The 17,944-nt window shown below is 50.2% G+C and overlaps 1 protein-coding gene across 1 annotated transcript in view; it reads right to left on the reverse strand.

Annotated features, from left to right (window-relative positions):
• LOC140429126 (probable ATP-dependent RNA helicase DDX60) overlaps positions 1-17,944 on the reverse strand; it is a 205,073-nt gene that overhangs the window by 109,586 nt on the left and 77,543 nt on the right. The window contains exons 10-12 of the mRNA XM_072515726.1: positions 17,197-17,302; positions 16,989-17,116; positions 5,744-5,922 (exon numbers count right to left, since the gene is read on the reverse strand). Of these exons, the coding sequence (XP_072371827.1) occupies positions 5,744-5,922; positions 16,989-17,116; positions 17,197-17,302 (413 nt within the window). The remainder of the gene's footprint in view (positions 1-5,743; positions 5,923-16,988; positions 17,117-17,196; positions 17,303-17,944) is intronic.

Consider the following 17,944-nt stretch of genomic DNA (forward strand, 5'->3'; position numbering starts at 1 on the left):
CGGGAGCTGAGAGTCGGAGCGGAGATTTGTAAAGAGCGGGAGCTGGGAGTTAAAGCGGAGATTTAAAAAGAGCGGGAGCTGAGAGTCAGAGTGGAGATTTAAAAAGAGTGGGAGCTGTGGGTCAGAGCGGAGATTTAAAAAGAGCGGGAGCTGAGAGTCAGAGCGGAGATTTTAAAAGAGCGGGAGCTGAGAGTCAGCGGAGATTTAAAAAGAGCGGGAGCTGAGAGTCAGAGCGGAGATTTAAAAAGAGCGGGAGCTGAGAGTCAGAGTGGAGATTTAAAAAGAGTGGGAGCTGTGGGTCAGAGCGGAGATTTAAAAAGAGCGGGAGCTGAGAGTCAGTGCGGAGATTATAAAAGAGCGGGAGCTGAGAGTCAGAGCGGAGATTTATAAAGAGCAGGAGCTGCGTGTCGGAGCGGAGATTTATAAAGAGCGGGAACTGAGTGTCAGAACGGAGATTGAAAAAGAGTGGAAGCTGAGAGTCAGGGCGGAGATTTATAAAGAGCGGGAGCTGAGTGTCAGAGCGGTGATTTAAAAAGAGCGGGAGCTGAGAGTCAGAGTGGAGATTTAAAAAGAGTGGGAGCTGTGGGTCAGAGCGGAGATTTAAAAAGAGCGGGAGCTGAGAGTCAGAGCGGAGATTTTAAAAGAGCGGGAGCTGAGAGTCAGCGGAGATTTAAAAAGAGCGGGAGCTGAGAGTCAGAGCGGAGATTTAAAAAGAGCGGGAGCTGAGAGTCAGAGTGGAGATTTAAAAAGAGTGGGAGCTGTGGGTCAGAGCGGAGATTTAAAAAGAGCGGGAGCTGAGAGTCAGTGCGGAGATTATAAAAGAGCGGGAGCTGAGAGTCAGAGCGGAGATTTAAAAAGAGCGGGAGCTGAGAGTCAGAGCGGAGATTTAGAAAGAGCGAGAGCTGAGAGTCAGAGTGGAGATTTAAAAAGAGTGGGAGCTGTGGGTCAGAGCGGAGATTTAAAAAGAGCGGGAGCTGAGAGTCAGAGCGGAGATTTTAAAAGAGCGGGAGCTGAGAGTCAGAGCGGAGATTTAAAAAGAGCGGGAGCTGAGAGTCAGAGCGGACATTTATAAAGAGTGGGAGCTGAGAGTCAGAGCGGAGATTTAAAAAGAGCGGGAGCTGAGAGTCAGAGTGGAGATTTAAAAAGAGCAGGAGCTGAGAATCGGTGCGGAGATTTAAAAAGAGCGGCAGCTGAGAGTCAGAGCGGAGATTTAGAAAGAGCGGGAGCTGAGGGTCAGAGCGGAGATTTATAAAGAGTGAGAGCTGAGAGTCAGAGCGGAGATTTAAAAAGAGCGGGAGCTGAGAGTCAGAGCGGAGATTTAAAAAGAGCGGGAGCTGAGAGTCAGAGCGGAAATTTATAAAGAGTGGGAGCTGAGAGTCAGAGCGGACATTTAAAAAGAGCGGGAGCTGAGAGTCAGAGCGGAGATTTAAAAAGAGCGGGAGCTGAGGGTCAGAGCGGAGATTTATAAAGAGTGAGAGCTGAGAGTCAGAGCGGAGATTTAAAAAGAGTGGGAGCTGAGCGTCAGAGTGGAGATTTATAAAGAGCAGGAGCTGCGAGTCGGAGCGGAGATTTAAAAAGAGCGGGAACTGAGTGTCAGAACGGAGATTAAAAAAGAGTGGAAGCTGAGAGTCAGGGCGGAGATTTAAACAGAGCGGGAACTGAGTGTCAGAATGGAGATTAAAAAAGAGCGGGAGCTGAGTGTCAAAGCGGAGATTTATAAAAGAGTGGGAGCTGAGAGTCAGGGCGGAGATTTAAACAGAGCGGGAGCTGAGTGTCAGAACGGAGATTAAAAAAGAGAGGGAGCTGAGTGTCAAAGCGGAGATTTATAAAGAGCGGGAGCTGAGTGTCAGAGCGCAGATTTAAACAGAGCGGGAGCTGAGAGTCAGAGCGGAGATTTAAAAAGAGCGGGAGCTGAGAGTCAGAGCGGAGATTTAGAAAGAGCGAGAGCTGAGAGTCAGAGTGGAGATTTAAAAAGAGTGGGAGCTGTGGGTCAGAGCGGAGAATTAAAAAGAGCGGGAGCTGAGAGTCAGAGCGGAGATTTAAAAAGAGCGGGAGCTGAGAGTCAGAGCGGAGATTTAAAAAGAGCGGGACCTGAGAGTCAGAGCGGACATTTATAAAGAGTGGGAGCTGAGAGTCAGAGCGGAGATTTAAAAAGAGCGGGAGCTGAGAGTCAGAGTGGAGATTTAAAAAGAGCGGGAGCCGAGAGTCAGAGCGGAGATTTTTAAAAGAGCGGGAGCTGAGAGTCAGAGCGGAGATTTAGAAAGAGCGGGAGCTGAGGGTCAGAGCGGAGATTTATAAAGAGTGAGAGCTGAGAGTCAGAGCGGAGATTTAAAAAGAGCGGGAGCTGAGAGTCAGAGCGGAGATTTAAAAAGAGCGGGAGCTGAGAGTCAGAGCGGAAATTTATAAAGAGTGGGAGCTGAGAGTCAGAGCGGAGATTTAAAAAGAGCGGGAGCTGAGGGTCAGAGCGGAGATTTATCAAGAGTGAGAGCTGAGAGTCAGAGCGGAGATTTAAAAAGAGTGGGAGCTGAGAGTCAGAGTGGAGATTTATAAAGAGCAGAAGCTGCGAGTCGGAGTGGAGATTTAAAAAGAGCGGGAACTGAGTGTCAGAACGGAGATTAAAAAAGAGTGGAAGCTGAGAGTCAGGGCGGAGATTTAAACAGAGCGGGAGCTGAGTGTCAGAACGGAGATTAAAAAAGAGCGGGAGCTGAGTGTCAAAGCGGAGATTTATAAAGAGCGGGAGCTGAGAGTCAGGGCGGAGATTTAAACAGAGCGGGAGCAGAGTGTCAGAACGGAGATTAAAAAAGAGCGGGAGCTGAGTGTCAAAGCGGAGATTTATAAAGAGCGGGAGCTGAGTGTCAGAGCGGAGATTTAAACAGAGCGGGAGCTGAGAGTCAGAGTGGAGATTTAAACAGAGCGGGAGCTGAGAGTCAGAGCGGAGATTTAAACAAAGCGGGAGCTGAGAGTCAGAGCGGAGATTTAAACAGAGCGGGAGCTGAGAGTCAGAGCGGAGATTTAAAAAGAGCGAGAGCTGAGAGTCAGAGTGGAGATTTAAAAAGAGTGGGAGCTGTGGGTCAGAGCGGAGATTTAAAAAGAGCGGGAGCTGAGAGTCAGAGCCGAGATTTAAAAAGAGCGGGAGCTGAGAGTCAGAGCGGAGATTTTAAAAGAGCGGGACCTGAGAGTCAGAGCGGACATTTATAATGAGTGGGAGCTGAGAGTCAGAGCGGAGATTTATAAAGAGCGGGAGCTGAGAGTCGGAGCGGAGATTTAGAAAGAGCGAGAGCTGAGAGTCAGAGTGGAGGTTTAAAAAGAGTGGGAGCTGAGAGTCGGAGCGGAGATTTAAAAAGAGCGGGAGCTGACAGTCAGAGTGGAGATTTATAAAGAGCGGGAGCTGAGAGTCGGAGCGGAGATTTAAAAAGAGCGGGAGCTGAGTGTCAGAACGGAGATTAAAAAAGAGTGGAAGCTGAGAGTCAGGGCGGAGATTTAAACAGAGCGGGAGCTGAGAGTCAGAGCGGAGATTTAAAAAGAGCGGGAGCTGAGAGTCAGAGCGGAAATTTATAAAGAGTGGGAGCTGAGAGTCAGAGCGGAGATTTAAAAAGAGCGGGAGCTGAGGGTCAGAGCGGAGATTTATCAAGAGTGAGAGCTGAGAGTCAGAGCGGAGATTTAAAAAGAGTGGGAGCTGAGAGTCAGAGTGGAGATTTATAAAGAGCAGAAGCTGCGAGTCGGAGTGGAGATTTAAAAAGAGCGGGAACTGAGTGTCAGAACGGAGATTAAAAAAGAGTGGAAGCTGAGAGTCAGGGCGGAGATTTAAACAGAGCGGGAGCTGAGTGTCAGAACGGAGATTAAAAAAGAGCGGGAGCTGAGTGTCAAAGCGGAGATTTATAAAGAGCGGGAGCTGAGAGTCAGGGCGGAGATTTAAACAGAGCGGGAGCAGAGTGTCAGAACGGAGATTAAAAAAGAGCGGGAGCTGAGTGTCAAAGCGGAGATTTATAAAGAGCGGGAGCTGAGTGTCAGAGCGGAGATTTAAACAGAGCGGGAGCTGAGAGTCAGAGTGGAGATTTAAACAGAGCGGGAGCTGAGAGTCAGAGCGGAGATTTAAACAAAGCGGGAGCTGAGAGTCAGAGCGGAGATTTAAACAGAGCGGGAGCTGAGAGTCAGAGCGGAGATTTAAAAAGAGCGAGAGCTGAGAGTCAGAGTGGAGATTTAAAAAGAGTGGGAGCTGTGGGTCAGAGCGGAGATTTAAAAAGAGCGGGAGCTGAGAGTCAGAGCCGAGATTTAAAAAGAGCGGGAGCTGAGAGTCAGAGCGGAGATTTTAAAAGAGCGGGACCTGAGAGTCAGAGCGGACATTTATAATGAGTGGGAGCTGAGAGTCAGAGCGGAGATTTATAAAGAGCGGGAGCTGAGAGTCGGAGCGGAGATTTAGAAAGAGCGAGAGCTGAGAGTCAGAGTGGAGGTTTAAAAAGAGTGGGAGCTGAGAGTCGGAGCGGAGATTTAAAAAGAGCGGGAGCTGACAGTCAGAGTGGAGATTTATAAAGAGCGGGAGCTGAGAGTCGGAGCGGAGATTTAAAAAGAGCGGGAGCTGAGTGTCAGAACGGAGATTAAAAAAGAGTGGAAGCTGAGAGTCAGGGCGGAGATTTAAACAGAGCGGGAGCTGAGTGTCAGAACGGAGATTAAAAAAGAGCGTGAGCTGAGTGTCAAAGCGGAGATTTATAAAGAGCGGGAGCTGAGAGTCAGGGCGGAGATTTAAACAGAGCGGGAGCTGAGTGTCAGAACGGAGATTAAAAAAGAGCGGGAGCTGAGTGTCAAAGCGGAGATTTATAAAGAGCGGGAGCTGAGTGTCAGAGCGGAGATTTAAACAGAGCGGGAGCTGAGAGTCAGAGCGGAGATTTAAAAAGAGCGGGAGCTGAGAGTGTATGACGTACCCCTGGGTGTATGACGTACCCCTGGGTGTATGACGTCCCCCGGGTGTATGACTTACCCCTGGGTGTATGACTTACCCCCGGGTGTATGACGTACCCCTGGGTGTATGACGTACCCCTGGGTGTATGACGTCCCCCGGGTGTATGACTTACCCCTGGGTGTTTGATGTACCCCTGGGTGTATGACGTACCCCTGGGTGTATGACGTCCCCCGGGTGTATGACTTACCCCTGGGTGTATGACGTACCTCTGGGTGTATGACGTCCCCCGGGTGTATGACGTACCCCTGGGTGTATGACGTCCCCCGGGTGTATGACGTACCCCGGGTGTGTGACGTACCCCCGGTTGTGTGACGTACCCCCGGTTGTGTGACGTACCCCCGGTTGTGTGACGTACCCCCGGTTGTGTGACGTACCCCCGGGTGTGTGACGTACCCCCGGGTGTGTGACGTCCCCCCGGGTGTGTGACGTCCCCCCGGGTGTGTGACGTCCCCCCGGGTGTGTGACGTCCCCCCTGGGTGTATGACGTCCCCCCTGGGTGTATGACGTCCCCCCTGGGTGTATGACGTCCCCCCTGGGTGTATGTCGTCCCCCCTGGGTGTATGACGTCCCCCCTGGGTGTATGACGTCCCCCCTGGGTGTATGACGTCCCCCCCTGGGTGTATGACGTCCCCCCTGGGTGTATGACGTCCCCCCTGGGTGTATGACGTCCCCCCTGGGTGTATGACGTCCCCCCTGGGTGTATGACGTCCCCCCTGGGTGTATGACGTCCCCCTGGGTGTATGACGTCCCCCTGGGTGTATGACGCCCCCCGGGTGTATGACTTACCACTGCTTTCTTGCTGTTGCCACATTTGGTATCTGGTTGCTGCTTTGGTTGGCACTTGGTAACCTCACTCTGATTGACAATTGTCACTGCTGCCTTTTCATCCAAGGATTCTGCATAAAGTCTCTCAAACACAACATACTTTTGCTGCTGGCGTAACATTTTCTTCCTTTCCCATGGATCTTTGAAAAATATCAAAGCAGATAACAAGTGATTGAATTAAAAAGTGAGTCAATCGAAATACATTTCTTGATTTCTCAATTAGCAGAGTGCAGCAGACACACATCCAGGCTGGTTTAGCACACTGGGCTAAATCGCTGGCTTATAAAGCAAACCAAGGCAGGCCAGCAGCACGGTTCAATTCCCGTACCAGCCTCCCCGAACAGGCGCCGGAATGTGGCAACTAGGGGCTTTTCACAGTAACTTCATTTGAAGCCTACTTGTGACAATAAGCGATTTTCATTTCATTCATTTCGTTTCACATGTTTATTTGCTGAACGTGCATATGTTGATTAATGTCAGGGACACTCACTGTGGGAATCTTGCACCTTTGGGCACCATAGCTCAAACCACCTGAGAACACTGTGTGGTGGTCACCATGTTATAAAAAGGATTTAGATGCAATAGAGAGGATGCAGAGACTACCAGGGGTGATACCACAAATGTGCAGCTGCACACAGCAGGAAAGGACTGACAGGCGGAATCTGCCCTTCTTCACAGGAGAAGGCCAAGGGCTGGCCAAGTGGAGGTATTGACAATTCTGAAAGGTTTTGACAGAGTGGATGACGAGAGAATGTTTCCTCTTGTGGGGAACATAGAACATACAGTGCAGAAGGAGGCCATTCGGCCCATCGAGTCTGCACAGACGCACTTAAGCCCTCACTTCCACCCGATCCCCGTAACCCCTCCTAACCTTTTTGGTCACTAAGGGCAATTTATCCTGGCCAATCCACCCAACCTGCACGCCTCTGGACTGTGGGAGGAAACCGGAGCCCCCGGAGGAAACCCACGCAGACACGGGGAGAGCGTGCAGACTCCGCACAGACAGTGACCCAGCAGGGAATCGAACCTGGAACCCTGGCGCTGTGAAGCCACAGTGCTATCCAGTTTAGCAACCACAGAAGGTTTTGGAGGCCAAGTCACTCAATACATTTATGTGAGAAATAGATAGATTTCCAGACTCTTTACGGTGTCAGGGGTGTGGGGAGAGAACAGGAGTATGGTTTTGAGTTAAAGGGTCAGCCATGATCGTACTGAATGGCGGAGCAGGCCCAAAAGGCTGAATGGCCTACTCTGTCACTACTTTCTATTTGTCGATGGGTGCGATCGTACAGCCTCGCCGCGCACGATTTGGTGACACGGCGAGGTCTGCACGTTCTCTCCGTGTGCTCCAGTTTCCTCTGTCATGTGAGGGTACCTTTAAGCCATGGATGTGTAAGCAGTGTACCTTTAAGAAAACAGTGATGTCAGAGAGTGGGTGGGGCTGAGCTCAGGTCAGCCATTTTGAGGTTTCAGTTTGGTTTTGCAACTGAATTTTTGCCATTTCCAATGAGTCAGACTGTATCTCAGGCAACTTTAAATGCTTAACCACCGCCATAATTACCTCATCTTTTCGCATTCTGTCAGGTAATGTTAACTGCAATGTTCTTGCCAAATCTAACAGTCTGCTTTTCGTTTCTGTCCGTAAGGTACTGTGTGTGACATTCTCCACCCCCAAAAACATCTGAGCCTCTGAAAGAGCCATTGTTCACAACACTCTCCCCACTTAAACTAAAATACCATACCGGAAAAGCAACAATCCTTCACTATCTTTAGGTTCACAAAAGCCAATCCAATAGATAGAATTTTATCCCCGAAAAGCAGACTATTAGATTTGGCAAAAACATTGTAGTTAACATTACCTGACAAAATGCGGTAATTATGGCGGTGGTTAAGCATTTAAAGTTGCCTGAGATACAGTCTGACTCATTGGAAATGGCAAAAATTCAGATGCAAAACCAAACTGAAACCTCAAAATGGCTGACCTGAGCTCAGCCCCACCCACTCTCTGACATCACTGTTTTCTTAAAGGTACACTGCTTATACATCCATGTCTTAAAGGTACCCTCACATGACACCTGCCACAAGTCCCAAAAGACGTGCTGTTAGGTGAATTGAACATTCTGAATTCTCCCTCTGTGTACCCAAACAGGCGCCGGAGTGTGGCGACTAGGGGCTTTTCACAGAAACTTCATTGCTGTGTTAATGTAAGCCTACTTGTGACACTAATAAACATTATTATTCTAAACCTTGTGAGAGGCCTCTCGTGATATTTACGATGCTCAGGAGCCTTTGAGATTTCATTAGATCTCGCGAGACATCGCAATCTGGATTTCATCCTCAATTGGCAGAATCCAGATTGCATAGTTACGTGAGCAGTTAGCCTCACTGAAGAAAGTTCACGCCGGAGTCTGCCATGGTCCAGGATCAACTGCCCGCACCCGGGAGACCTCGCCGTGGTGTGGCTTAGCACTGGTCCACACAAACGTGAGCCAGGCATATCGGCACCTGGGCAGGTCTCCTGGGAGATTGGAGGCCCGCAGGTGGTCGGACTCTGGACAGGATGGTAGCCTGATGCCAACTGGGCACCCTGGCACTGCCAGCATGGGACCCTTGCAAAGCCACGTGGCACCCAATGGGTCTCCTCCGCCATTCGATCATGGCTTTAGTGTTTCTCATGCCCATTCTCCTGCCTTCTCCCCGTAACACCTGATCCCCTTATTAATCAAGAACCTATCTACCTCTGTCTTAAAGACACTGAGCCATTTGGCCTCCACAGCCTTCTGCGGCAAAGAGTTCCACAGATTCACCACCCTCTGGCTGAAGAAATTCCTCCTCATCTCTGTTTTAAAGGTTCATCCCTTCAATCTGAGGCTGTGCCCTCGGGTTCTAGTTTCTCCTGCTAATGGAAACATCTTCTCCACCTCCACTCTATCCAGGCCTTTCAGTATTCTATAAGTTTCAATAAGATCCACAAGCTCTTCATTCCAGGGATCATTCTTGTGAATCTCCTCTGGACCCTTTCCATGGCCGGCACATCCTTCCTTAGCTATGGGGCCCAAAACTGCTCACAATGCTCCAAATGGGGTCTGACCAGAGCCTTATACAGCCTCAGAAGTACATCCCTGGTCTTATATTTTAGCCCTCTTGACATGAATGCTAACATTGCATTTGCCTTCTTAACTGCTGACTGAACCTGCACGTTAATCTTAAGAGAATCACAAACCAAGACTCCTATGTCCCTTTGTCCTTCAGACTTTCAAAATCTTGTCCCATTTAGAAAATAGTCTTTAACTCTATTGTTCCTACCAATGTGCATAATCTCACACTCTTCCACATGATATTCCGTCTGCCACTTCTTTGCCCACTCTTCCAGCCTGTCCAAATCTTTCTGCAGCCACCCTGCTTCTTCGATACTACCTGTTCCTTCTTCGTGAAACATTGTGGTCATAGCACAGACCCCTGAGGTACACCACTAGTCACCATCAAGAAAAAGACCCCTTTATCCCACTGTCTGCCTTCTGCCAGTCAGTCAATCTCTGGGGAAGATCTTCTGAGGAAAGGCTGAGGGACTTGAGACTGTTTTCGTTAGAGAGAAGAAGGTTAAGAGGTGACTTAATTGAGGCATACAAGATGATCAGAGGATTGGATAGGGTGGACAGTGAGAGCCTTTTTCCTCGGATGGTGATGTCTAGTACGAGGGGACATACCTTTAAATTGAGGGGAGATAGATATAAGACAGACGTCAGAGGTAGGTTCTTTACTCAGAGAGTAGTAAGGGCGTGGAATGCCCTGCCTGCAACAGTAGTGGACTCGCCAACACTAAGGACATTCAAATGGTCATTGGATAGACATATGGACGATAAGGGAATAGTGTAGATGGGCTTTCGAGTGGTTTCACAGGTCGGCGCAACATCGAGGGCCGAAGGGCCTGTACTGCGCTGTAATGTTCTATGTTCTATACCAGTACCTTGCCCCAAACACCATGGGCTCTTACCTTATTGAGCAGCCTCCTGTACAGCACCTTGTCAAAAGTCTCCTCGAAATCCAAATAGATCACGCCCACTGGCTTTCCTTTGCCTAACTTCCTCGTTACCACCTCAAGGAATGCCAGCAGATTTGTCAGGCATGACCTCCCCTTGATGAAGCCGTGCTGACTCAGCACTAATCTACAATGAAATTCCAAGTATTCCGCAATCTCATCCTTTTTTTTAAATAAATATATTTTATTAAAGTTTTTCGATCAAACAAAAATTTCCCATTTTACAACTTTGTAATAATATATACATTGATCGTTTTTTAAATAAATAATATGCTGACTAACGCAACTGCCAACAACAAAATAAGAAACAACAAAAATAGTAACTAAAATAGTAACTTCGGAACATCTAATATAAATAACTAATATAAAAGCCCTGAGGACCCAAATGAGCCCTCCCCCCCCCCCCCCTCCCCCGCCCCCCCCCCCCCCCCTCCCCCCTGGGCTGCTGCTGCTACCTTTCCTATTTTCCCTTATCGCTCTGCGAGATAGTCGAGGAACGGTTGCCACCGCCTGGTGAACCCTTGAACCTCTTAGTGCGTATTTTATCCGCTCCAATTTTATGAACCCTGCCATGTCATTGATCCAGGCCTCCACACCCGGGGGCTTAGCTTCTTTCCACATAAGTAGAATCCTTCGCCGGGCTACTAAGGACGCAAAGGCCAAAACATCGGCCTCTCTCGCCTCCTGCACTCCCGGCTCATCTGCAACCCCAAATATAGCCAACCCCCAGCCTGGTTCGACCCGGACCCCCACCACCTTTGAAATCACTTTTGCCACACCCACCCAGAACCCATGCAATACCGGACATGACCAAAACATGTGGGTGTGGTTCGCCGGGCTTCCCGCGCATCTCCCGCACCTATCCTCAACCCCAAAAAATCTGCTCAGCCTTGCTCCAGTCATATGCGCCCTGTGTAGAACCTTGAATTGTATCAGGCTGAGCCTGGCACACGAGGACGAAGAGTTTACCCTACTTAGGGCATCTGCCCACAGCCCCTCCTCAATCTCTTCCCCCAGCTCCTCCTCCCATTTTCCCTTCAGCTCCTCTACCATCGTCTCCCCCTCGTCTCTCATTTCCCTATATATATCTGACCCTACCATCACCCACCCATGCCCCCAAAATCACTCTGTCCTGGATCTCTTGTGCCGGGAAATTCCCTCACCTGTTGCCTCTCAAATGCCCTCACTTGCATATAGCGAAATGCATTCCCAGGTGGCAACCCATATTTTTCTGCCAGTGCTCCCAGACTCGCGAAGGTCCCGTCTAAGAACAAGTCCTTCAATTTCGCAATTCCTACTCGCTGCCAAGATTTAAATCCCCCATCTATCCTTCCCGGGACGAACCTATGGTTGTTCCTTATCGGGGACCACACTGAGGCACCTGTCACTCCCTTATGTCATCTCCACTGCCCCCAAATTTTCAGAGTTGCCACCACCACTGGGTTTGTGGTGTATTTTTTCGGGGAGAACGGTAACGGCGCCGTCGCCAGTGCTTTCAGACTAGTTCCCCTACAGGACGCCATCTCCAATCTTTTCCACGCCGCTTCTTCCCCTTCCCTCATCCACTTACATATCATTGATACGTTGGCGGCCCAATAATAATCACTTCGACTCGGCAGTGCCAGTCCCCCTCTGTCCCTACTGCGCTGCAGGAACCCGCTCTTTACTCTTGGGGTCTTTCCAGCCCACACAAAGCTCATAATACTCTTGTCCACCTACTTAAAAAAGGTCTTTGTAATCAGTACAGGGAGGCACTGGAACACAAAAAGAAACCTCGGAAGGACCACCATTTTAACCGCCTGCACCCTGCCCGCCAATGACAGGGGCGCCATGTCCCACCTCCTAAAGTCCTCTTCCATCTGCTCTACCAGTCGTGCCAAGTTAAGCTTATGCAAGGTTCCCCAGTTCCTGGCCACCTGGATCCCTAAATACCGGAAATCCCTTGTTACCCTCCTCAACGGTAAATTGTCTATTCCCCTGCCCTGTTCCCCAGGGTGCATCACAAACAGTTCACTCTTCCCCATATTCAATTTATATCCTGAAAATTCTCCAAAACTCCCTGAGTGTCTGCATTATCTCAGGCATCCCCTCCACTGGGTCCGCGACATACAACAACAAATCATCCGCGTATAATGACACCCGATGCTCTTCTCCTCCTCTAAGTACCCCCCTCCACTTCCTAGAGCCCCTCAGTGCTATGGCCAGTGGCTCAATTGCCAACGCAAACAGTAACGGGGACAGGGGACATCCCTGTCTTGTACCCCTATATAGTCGGAAGTGGTCAGAACGTTGCCTATTTGTAATCACACTTGCCACCGGGGCCCTGTACGGGAGCTGAACCTATCTAATGAACCCCTCTCCAAATCCAAATCTCCTCAGTACTTCCCACAGGTAGTCCCACTCCACTCTATCAAATGCTTTCTCTGCATCCATCGCCACCACTATCTCCGCCTCCCCCTCCGGTGGGGGCATCATCATCACCCCCAGCAGCCTCCATATATTAGCATTCAATTGCCTCCCTTTAACAAACCCCGTTTGATCATCATGCACCACCCCAGGGACACAGTCCTCTATCCTCGTCGCCATCACCTTGGCCAAAAGCTTGGCATCTACGTTCAAGAGGGAAAGAGGCCTGTATGACCCATACTGCAGCGGGTCCTTGTCTCTTTTCAGGATCAGCGATATCGTCACCTCCGACATCGTCGGGGGTAGTGTCCCCCTTTCCCTAGCCTCATTAAAGGTTCTCATCAGAAGTGGGGCCAGCAGGTCCACGTATTTCCTATAGAACTCCACCGGGAACCCATCCAGTCCCGGGGCCTTCCCTGCCTGCATGTTCCCAATTCCTTTTACCACCTCCTCCAACTCAATCTGCGCTCCCAGTCCTGTCATCTCCTGTTCCTCAACCTTCGGGAACTCCAGCTGGTCTAGGAAACGCATCATTCCCTCTTTCCCTTCCGGGGGTTGAGCCTTATATAGCCTCTCGTAAAATACCTTAAACACCCCGTTCACCCTCTCCGCTCCCCGTTCCATCTTTCCCTCCTCGTCTCTAACCCCTCCGATCTCTCTCGCCGCCCCCCTCTTCCTAAGTTGTTGGGCCAGCAGCCGGCTCGCCTTCGCTCCATATTCATACTGCGCTCCCTGTGCCTTCCTCCATTGTGCCTCCGCCTTACCCATAGTCAACAAGTCAAAGTCCGTGTGCAATCTCCGTCTTTCCCTGTATAGCCCTTCATCTGGAGCCTCCGCATATTGCCTATCCACCCTCAAAATCTCCCTCAACAATCTCTCCCTTTCTTTACCCTCTTGTTTCCCCTTATGGGCCCTTATGGAGATCAGCTCCCCTCTAACCACCGCCTTCAGCGCCTCCCAGACCACTCCCACCTGGACCTCTCCGTCATCATTAATCTCTAGGTACCTTTCAATACATCCCCTCACCCTTACACATACCCCCTCGTCCGCCAACAGTTCCATATCTAATCTCCAGAGTGGGCGCTGTTCCTTTTCCTCTCCTACTTCCAGATCTACCCAATGTGGGGCATGATCTGAAATGACTATAGCCGAATACTACGTTCCTGCCACCTTCGGGATCAGCGCCCTTCCCACGGCAAAGAAGTCGATCCGGGAGTACACTTTGTGGACATGGGAGAAGAAGGAAAACTCTTTACTCCTTGGCCTAGTAAATCTCCAGGGATCCACTCCTCCCATCTGCTCCATAAAGCCCTTAAGCACCTTGGCCGCTGCCGGCCTCCTCCCGGTCCTAGATCTGGACCGGTCCAGCCTTGGGTCCAGCACCGTATTGAAGTACCCCCCCCCCCATTACCAACTTTCCCACCTCCAGGTCCGGGATGCACCCCAACATACGCTTCATAAAGTTCACGTCATCCCAGTTCGGGGCATATGCATTCACCAGCACCACCGCTTCACCTTGCAATCTGCCACTCACCATCACGTATCTACCCCCACTATCCGCCACTATGGTCTTCGCCTCAAACGATACCCGTTTCCCCACCAGTATTGCCACCCCTCTATTTTTCGCATCCAAGCCCGAGTGGAATACCTGTCCCACCCATCCTTTTCTTAATCTGACCTGATCCGCCAGTTTCAGGTGCGTCTCCTGAAGCATAACCACGTCTGCCTTTAGCTTCTTTAGGTGCGCAAGTACCCTTGCCCTCTTAATCGGCCCATTCAACCCTCTCACGTTCCACGTGATCAACCGGGTTGGGGGGCTCCCCTTTTTTAGACCAGCTCCTCACCCGGTTCCCACGCACCCGCTTATCCCCCCGACGGCGCCCTCCCATCCCGACCATCCTATCCCGTAACAGCTCCCCCTTCCCCTGCGCAGCAGCAACCCAGTTACCCCCCACCCCCCCCCACCCCCACCCCGCTAGATCCCTCTCTAGCTTAGTTGCTACCCCATATTGCTTCCGGAAGTCAGCAAACTCTGGCTGACCTCGGCTTCCCCCGTTTATCCTTAGCCTCCCATTATGTGAGACCCCCTCCTTCCTGCGCCCCCTTTTCCCGCCACAATTTCCATAGCGCGGGAACAAACCCCGCGCTTCCCTCTCGGCCCCACCCCTGATGGCGCAGCTCCCTCTCTCCTTCCCCCTCCCTTCCCCACCGGCGCCCACATTTCTTTGTGTTCCCCACCTTCGAGGGGAAAGAAAATTTTCCCCCCTCTGATTCACAGTCCCTTACCACCACCTCACTACTTCATTTCAAACACTCTTTCTCCAATCTAGTCCAACTTCTCCTCTTCAATAAATGTCCACGCCTCTTCTGCCGTCTCGAAGTAGTGGTGTTTACCCTGGTGTGTAACCCACAGTCTTGCCGGCTGCAACATTCCGAACTTCACTTTCCTCTTGTGGAGCACCGCCTTGGCCCGATTAAAACTCGCCCTCCTTCTCGCCACCTCCGCACTCCAATCCTGATACACGCGGATCACCGCGTTCTCCCACCTGCTGCTCCGTGTCTTTTTCGCCCATCTCAGGACCATCTCCCTGTCCTTGTAGCGGTGGAACCTCACCACTATTGCTCGAGGTATTTCTCCTGCCTTTGGTCTTCTCACGAGGACTCGATACGCTCCCTCCACTTCCAGGGGGCCCGTCGGGGCCTTAGCTCCCATTAAGGTATGAAGCATCGTGCTCACATACGCCCCAACGTCGGCTCCCTCTGCCCCTTCGGGAATACCCAAGATTCTTAAGTTCTTCCTCCTCGAGCTATTTTCCAGGGCTTCCAGTCTCTCCATACACCTCTTATGTAGCGCCTCGTGCGTCTCCGTCTTCACCACCTAGCCCTGTATCTCGTCCTCATTCTCGGCAGCTTTTGCCTTCACTCCACGGAGCTCCATCTCTTGGGTCTTCTGCGCCCCCTTTAACCCCTCAATCGCCTGCAGCATCGGTGCTGGCACCTCCTTCTTGAGCTCCTCCACACATCGCCGGAGGAACTCCTGCTGTTCCAGGCCCCATACCAACTGGCCTCCCTCCACCGCCATCTTGCTTCTCCCTTCCCTTCTCTGTCGCTGCTCCAGAGGATCCTCCGCAATCTGGCCACTATTATCTCTTCTGTCCATTCACATCCGGGGGGACTCCCTTCTATGTCGCCTCACAGTGGGTTAAGCCTTCGAAAATTGCCGTTGGGGCTCCCAATAAGAGCCCAAAAGTCTGTTAAAACGAGAGGTGCCGAAACGTGTGACTTAGCTGGTCATCGCCGCACCCGGAAGTCCCCTCGCAATCTCATCCTTAATAATAGACTCTAAAATCTTCCCGATGACCGAAGTCAGGAAAACCGGCCTATAATTTCCCGTCTTCTGACTCCCTCCCTTCTTAAACAGGGGTGTTACATCTGCCACTTTCCAGTCTTCTGGGACCCTTCCTGCCTCCAGTGATTCCTGAAAGATCACCACCAATGCCTCCACAATCTCCTCAGCTATCTCTTTTAGAACCCTGGGGTGTAGTCCATCCGGTCCAGGTGATTTGTCCACCTTCAGACCTTTCAGTTTCCCCAGAACCTTCTCCTTAATAATGATAATAATCTTGATTGTCACAAGTAGGCTTACATTAACACTGCAATGAAGTTACTGTGAAAAGCCCCTAGTCGCCACACTCCGGCGCCAGTTCGGGTACATTGAGGGAGAATTCAGAATGTCCAATTCACCTAACAAGAACACCTTTCGGGAATTGTGGGAGGAAACCGGAGCACCCGGAGGAAACCCACGCAGACACGGGGAGAACGTGCAGACTCCACACAGACAGTGACCTCAGCCGGGAATCGAACCCGGAACCCTGCCGCTGTGAAGCAACAGTGCTAACCACTGTGCTACCATGCCGACCCTTAGTGATGGTCATTATGCTCACCACAGCCCCCTGACCTTCTTGAAGTTCTGGTATCCCACTGGTGTCCTCCACTGTGAAGACTGATGCAAAGTATCTATTCAGTTCCTCTGCCTTTGTTCCCCATTACTACTCCTCCAGCCTCATTTTCCAATGACTGGTTGGGCTGAATGACTTTCCTCGGTATTGTGAAGCCTAATTAATTGTATTCCCTCCATGTGGAGTCACTGTGGGCAGTTCTGGGCACCACACGTTGGGAAGGATATTTTGGCCTTGGAGGGAGTGCAACGTAGGTTTACAAAAATGATACCTGGAGTGCAGGGGTTAAATTACGAGGAAAGATTATACAAATTGGACTTGTTTTCTCTTGAATTTAGAAGGGTAAGGAGTGATCTATTCGAAGTATTCAATATATTAACAGGGAAAGACAGGGTAGATAAAGATAAACTATTTCCACTGGTTGGAGATTCTAAAACTAGGGGGCATAGTCTAAAAATTAGAGCCAGACCAGTCAGGAGAGATGTTCAGAAGAACTTCTTCACTCAAAGGGTGGTAGAGGTTTGGAACTCTCTCCCACAAACAGCAGTCGAAACTGGAACAGTTGTTAAATTCAAATCTGAGATAGATCTTTGTTAAGGAAAGGTATTAAGAGATACAGACCAAAGGTATATGGAGTTAGGCCAGAGATCAACCATGATCTCATTGAATGGTGGGATAGGCTCGAGGGGCTGAATGGCCGACTCCTGTTCCTATGTCCCCGTGAACTGTATTAAATGTATAGTTTCCTATATATTATACAAATGCCTACAGAAACATATAGAATTTAAGTAGTCTCTTTTACCTTTTGGAATTATTCTCATTTCCTTCACTCGCGCATCCTGGGTTTCTACAAGAGGTCTTCTGGAATGCCAGTGGAAGGCCTCATCAAACACTTTCAGCTTGCATAGTGATTCAAGTGCAGGGTCCTCCCTGAGCACAAAGAAACAAGATTGGTTACTTAGGGTCAAAAGACGAGGTACAATGTCATCAGCTTGTGGTGTTTTCTATACCTGTCAAGATGTTGCAATTGTCCGAGAAAATCCCCAACAAACTCTTCAGCTAAGGCCGACGTCATTGGTATCAAGCCAATGGTTGGAGTTTTCTGCACAGTTGTACCTGTATGAAAGAAATCCAGAGTTGGAGCTCAGTTTTGTGACCTGGTCCCCATAATCCAGAGTTCTAAGCTTTAAAGTCATTCTGATCTCAGTGTACCCCAATCTATCAATGCCAACTGGGATGTGGGGCTCCATGGGTTATAGCCTAAATGTGTCTCTTACCAGGGTTTCAATAGTCTGTATCCCCTTGTTTCGAACAAATCGCAATCTCTGCCATAGGAGCAGGAGCAGGCCTTCTTCTTTCTTTTTTTAAAAAAATAATCTTTATTGCCACAAGTAGGCTATCATTAACACTGCAATGAAGTTACTGTGAAAAACCCCTAGTCGCCACATTCTGGCACCTGTTCGGGTACACAGAGGGGGAGTTCAGAATGTACAGTTCACCTAACAAGCACGTCTTTGGGGGCTTGTGCGAGGAAACCGGAGCACCCGGAGGAAACCCACGCAGACACGGGGAGAACGTGTAGACTCCGCACGGACAGTGACCCAAGCCGGGAATCGAACCTGGGACGCTGGCGCTGTGATGCAACAGTGCTAACCACTGTGCTACCGTGCCGCCCCTAATACAGGACCAGTTACTGGGTAAATTGTCATTCGTTTCATCTACCTTAACCTTCTTCAAACATGCATTCAAAACTCTATG

The sequence above is a fragment of the Scyliorhinus torazame genome, chromosome 9 (assembly GCF_047496885.1).
Source record: "Scyliorhinus torazame isolate Kashiwa2021f chromosome 9, sScyTor2.1, whole genome shotgun sequence".
Lineage (NCBI taxonomy): Eukaryota > Metazoa > Chordata > Chondrichthyes > Carcharhiniformes > Scyliorhinidae > Scyliorhinus > Scyliorhinus torazame.